The 6,000-nt window shown below is 33.2% G+C and overlaps 1 protein-coding gene across 1 annotated transcript; it reads left to right on the forward strand.

The window, feature by feature from the left end:
• Positions 1-2,624: 2,624 nt before the first annotated feature.
• Positions 2,625-3,587, forward strand: LOC309401461 (olfactory receptor 6B2-like; the record flags this gene model as incomplete). The annotated part of the gene is made up of 1 exon (XM_081970526.1): positions 2,625-3,587. The coding sequence occupies one exon, from the start codon at positions 2,625-2,627 to the stop codon at positions 3,585-3,587; it is 963 nt and encodes a 320-aa protein (XP_081826652.1).
• Between the last annotated feature and the right edge of the window lie 2,413 nt (positions 3,588-6,000).

Here is a 6,000-nt window from a genome sequence, read left to right on the forward strand (position 1 = left end):
AAGCAAAGTGGATACATGACTTTGAGAAAAGCATTGCTAACAAACAAATGCAGTATTAGAAATAACAACTGAGATGGTCAAAAATCGAGTAAAAAAAGTAAAGAATTGGACATCACCTGGAAATGACCAATTACATGGTTTCTGGCTCAAATATGTGACCAGTTTCCATGCAATATTGGCCAGGCAACTGAATGAAATTTTACAAAATGGCCAAATTGATGAATGGTTGACAACTGGAAAAACATACTTGATTCAGAAAGACGCAACTAAAGAAACAATACCTGAAAACTACAGACCAATAACATGCTTGCCAACAATCTTCAAATTACTCACAGGCATTATTGCAGATAATATTATGGATTATTTAGAAACAAACAACATCTTGCCAGTAGAGCAAAAAGGCAATAAAAGAAGGAGCAGGGGCACAAAAGATCAGCTCCTGATTGATAAAATGATATTAGAAAATTGTAAGAAAAGAAAAACAAACTTGAATATTGTCTGGATTGATTATAAAAAGGCATTTGACTCATTGCCACATAGTTGGATCATAAAATTCTTAGAAACAACTGGCATTAGCAAAAATATTACTTCCTTCACTGAAAAGGCGATGAAACAATGGAGAACTGAGTTGGCAGTAGGGAATGAGAACTACGGAATGGTTAATATCAGGTGAGGAATTTTCCAGGGTGATTCACTTTCACCTCTTCTCTTCATCATCACGATGATCTCGCTATCGGTAATCTTTTAAAAAATGAAATTAGGCTACCAAACAGCCAAAGAAGCTGAAAAAAAATCACATTTATTATATATGGATGATTTGAAACTCTATGGTAAGTCAGAAATAGAAATCCAATCACTGACAAACACAATCCAAGTATTCAGCACCGATATTTCAATGCAGTTTGGCATGGAAAAATGCACCACTGTATCCATAAAAAGGGGCAAAATCATGGCGTATGAGGGAATTGAAATGCCCAATGGCCAACTAATTAAATGCAATGAAAATGAAGCCTATAAATACTTAGGCATTCTGAAGTTGGATAACATCAAACATGGAGAAGTAAAAACTATTGTCAGGGGAGAGTACACCAACAGAGTTAGGAAAATTTTGAAATCTAAATTAAATGGTGGAAATACAATCAAGGCCATAAATACCTGGGCAATACCAGTTATAAGATACACAGCTGGTATAGTTAACTGGACACAAGCTGATTTGGATATTTTGGACCGAAAAACCAGGAAACTAATGACAATGCACTACAGTTTACATCCACGCGGTGACACTGATAGACTATACCTACCCCGAAAATCAGGTGGAGAGGATTATTACAAGTGAAGCAAATAGTTGAAGAAGAAAAACATGCACTGGCTGATTATTTAAAAGAAAGTCAAGAACATCTATTAATCGAAGTAAAGAACAAAAATCTATTGAAGGCCCAACAGACGAAACAAGAATACAGAAAAGATGTGATAAAATTAAGAATAGAGAGCTGGCAGAACAAAGCATTGCATGGTCAATTTCTGGAAAAAATAAAAGATAAAGTGGACAGTGAAAAAACTTGGTTATGGTTAACAACAGGTACATTAAAGAAAGAAACAGAGTCACTAATCCTGGCTGCGCAAGAACAAGCTATCCGAACAAATGCCATTAAGGCCAAAATCGAAAAATCCTCTGATGATGCCAAATGTAGACTTTGCAAAGAGGCTGATGAAACTGTTGACCACATACTCAGCTGCTGTAAAAAAATCACGCAGACTGATTATAAATTGCGGCACAATTCAGTAGCACAAATGATCCACTGGAACTTGTGCAAAAATTATAATATTAAAGAACAACAAACTGGTGGGAACATAGGCCTCAAAAAGTCACCGAAAATCAGATGGTCAAGATCCTATGGGATTTTCGTATACAAACAGACAAAATACTAGCACATAACACACCAGACATCACACTGGTTGAGAAAAATAAGGTTACAATCATAGACATCGCAATACCAGGTGATAGCAGGGTCAACGAGAAGGAACATGAAAAAATTGTGCAATACCAGGACTTAAAAATCGAAATTCAACGATTATGGCACAAACCAGCAGTGGTAATTCCAGTGGTAATCAGCACACTGGGTGCTATTCCAAAAGCACTGGAATTACATTTAAAACAGCTAAAAGTTGATAAAATCACCATCAGTTAAATGCAAAACGTTGCACTGCATGGATCTGCACTAATATATATTACTAAAATACGTTATGACGTCCTAGGCCCCTGGGTGGGGCCCGACTAGTAATCAATGCCAAATCAGGAGAAACAACTGGCCGTTGTGATACAATTGCATAATAATAATCTATGCATTTTCTCTCACTAAGAAAGCTGTTTTATACTTTATTCCTCATTCCTGCTTCTGACATATTTTCTTTTCTCTCTGGTATTACAACAATCTGTTTAAAAGTAAATGATTGCATTTAAAGTATAAATTTGTTTCATTTCACAAAGTTACCACAATTTAATGGCAAAGGAATGCTCAGATAGTTCCATTTTGATCTGTTGTAATATTGTCTTATCTTATATTTCTGGTTTTGTTTTCCTTCTTTTTTTATAGGTTGAAAATATGATGATTGGCAATAAAACCATGGTAACTCATTTTATCATTTTGGGCTTCCCTAGTCTGAAGAACTTTCAGTTTCTCCTCTTCTTTGTTGGCTTGTTCATTTATGTATTGACTTTGAGTGGGCACCTCACCATTATCAGCATTGTATACTTTGATCGACATCTCCATACCCCCATGTACTTTTTCCTCAGCAACTTCTCCTTCTTAGAGATATGGTACACATCCAATATTATCCCCCAAATGCTAGAAATTTTCCTAACAAAAAACAAACCTATCACTTATACTAGCTGTGTCACCCAACTCTACTTTTTCATTTCTTTTGGCACTGCTGAATGTTTTATTTTGGTAATCATGGCATTTGATCGCTATTTAGCCATATGTAATCCTCTACAATATCAAAATATCATGAATAACAAAATGTGCCATCAAATGGCTGCATGTTCTTGGATTGGTGCCTTCTTAATTAATATTCCTCCATTGGTGGCTCTCTGTAGATTGCCATTTTGTGGACCAAATGAGATCAACCATTTCTTTTGTGATGCGTCACCTTTACTGAAACTATCTTGTGAAAATCCTCATGGAGCTGAATTGTGCAACTTCATTGTAGCTACTGGTGTCATTGTTAGTTCATTTTCTCTAATTTTAGTCTCTTACATCCTCATAATTGTCAGTATTTTGAAAATTCCCTCCAGTACAGGCCGGCAAAAGGCTTTTTCTACTTGTGGCTCCCATCTGGCTGTAGTTACTATTTTCTATGGCACACTAATGTTCATGTATGTTCGTCCAACATCAAAAACTTCCAACAATTCAGTGATCTTCAATAAGCTAGTATCTGTGTTTTACACAGTAGTCACTCCCATGCTGAATCCTATCATTTACTGCCTGAGAAACAGGGAAGTCAAAGATGCCTTAAAGAGAGCTATTAGTAGGAAACATGGACTTACAATGAAACCAAGCTGTATTAGAAAAGGAATAATTGATTAGTATCCTTGCCTCAAACAATATATTTTCCATTTGTATTGGATTATAAAACTGCAAATTCCCAGCTTCATTAGATTCATATAATTGGTTGGAGTAACTATATAAATGGATCATTTTTTTAATTTATGTAAAGGATTTCTTATTAAATAATAGAATTGTGCAAAGATAACTCAATTCAGTAAGTTAAAGGTTTCTCCTATCCAATATTATCTGATACTAGGGGATAGGCTTCATCTCTGTTTCTTAGCCAAGGGAGACATCATTGTCTGAAGACATTTCTGCAATCATGTTGCCAGCACGACATTGCCATGTAGAGCATGTGGAGAAACACAGAACACTGTTACCTTCCTACTGAAGTGTTACCTATTTATCTACATTTTACCTTCTTTCAAACTGCTAGTTGTCTTCCACAACCACATAATGGCTTTCATTAGCTATTTAAAAAATCCTTCAATAACATTACATTTTTATGACATATTCTGAGTAAAAGTCAATTAATAAAGTTTCTAAGCCTTCCTCCCATTTTTTCCCCAATTTGCTGTTTAGAATTTATATCCAAGTTGCTTTTACCAATACCAGTGCATGTATATATTATTAAACAATATCCATTGACATTTCCTTGTTGTTATTATAATTGGCTAAAAATCATTTACTATTTATATCCCAACTCCTCTCGTCAAACCCAAAAAACAATACACCTTTATGACAAAACCTAAATAAAAGTTTGTTTATAGGTCTTTTTCCCAGGTCGCAATTTGCAATTTATATCCAGATTTCTTTTACTAGTTTGCCAGAACATATATATATATATATATATATATATATATATATATATATATATATATATATATATATATATATATATATATATATATATATATATATATATATATATATATATATATATATATATATATATATATATATATATATATATATATATATATATATATATATATATATCATTAAGTTGTATTCATTATCATTCTATTATTGTTAATTATAGTTATTTATTTAATTGTTGACAAATAAACATTAATAACAATCTAAAACAATCTAAAAATTACTAAATTCCTACTTATTGCTCAACAAAAAATTAACTATTTTTTTAATATCAACTTTCATTGTCAACCTGTATCTTTCCAGTAACAAAACAGTCTTATCTCTCTTGCCAATTGTGGTGTCAATCCTCTTTTTATCTCCTTTATAAGGCTTTTATAGATTTCTCTCTGCACTTTGTTGCTTGAAAGATCTCTCAGGTAATTTCATTGCCATTCAGTTATTATTAAAGTTAGCTTGTTTTTGGTTGTCAATCATGCTTCTGAAAAAGTTTCTCTTCTTAAATCCATCATCATTACCCTTTTTTCTTCTTCTGTATCTTGAAATCTGGGGTAAAGCTCCAGTTTGTCGAAATCCCTCTTCTATGTTCCCTTCATTCCACTTTCACCCACATTTGCTCCATTAATAAATCCATCTGTTGTCTTGTCTTTATCTTCTATGTCTTCATTCTCCCCTTTAATTTTTGGGGTTTTTTAATTTTTCATCTTTTGCTGTGAGAAATACTAGTTTTTCCAACTTCTTCCCAATTCTCCCATATCCTTCCAATAAATTTTGAATTCCAGCCAAAATATATTGAAGTTTTAAGGTTTCCTCCTCTGAATATTGATCCATGTTTCCAAAAAAGAAAAAACTAATAGCCACTGCCACTCTAGCCTTCCAGGCCTCTTTTATTTTTTTAATTTTAGGTTGACTTAAGCACAAGTTATTTTGTGCTCTTCAAAAGAGAAGGGTTCTGGTTTTTCCCCCCTTTCTCTCCCCTGCCAAAATAGTTCTCAAAAGCACCTGCAAAAACAATTTGTGCCCTTGGCTCTTTATCAGTTTGTGTAAACAAATTGCAAACCCTTCAGCTACAAAGTCAATAAGAACAAAAAGAGAAAAATAAGAGATACTTTGTTTCAAAAAATCCAGCCTCTGACTTCCAAGTGGCAATATTGCTACTTTTCACTTTCTAATATTTATATTTTGCTTATAGGGAACAAAGTTAGTTAATAAAATTTAATAACAAGTAATAGGAAGAATTGTTAAAATAAAAAGGAAGGTTTTAGTCCAGAAAAAAGAAAGTAACAAAGAACAGAAGAAAAAAATTGGTCCATTCACTTTAAGAGGAGAAACGAAAAATGTTGCGAGCACTTCAATCCAGAAAATATAGTTACAAAGAAAAAAAATACTTTCCAAAGCAATCCAATATAAATTAATTTTGCAGCTTAATTCTTTGCTTAAGGATCTAATTTGGCTTTTTTTTAAAAAAAAGTTTCTTTGGGCAATCTTTCCCAAAATAGAAAAAAAATATCTCACCAGATGGACTCACTTTCTCTTTTCACTTCCTTCCTTCCAGAGCCATCCCGACTTCATCAGC

Source organism: Natrix helvetica (assembly GCF_964273705.1).
Source record: "Natrix helvetica genome assembly, chromosome: Z".
NCBI classification, from domain to species: Eukaryota; Metazoa; Chordata; class Lepidosauria; order Squamata; family Natricidae; genus Natrix; species Natrix helvetica.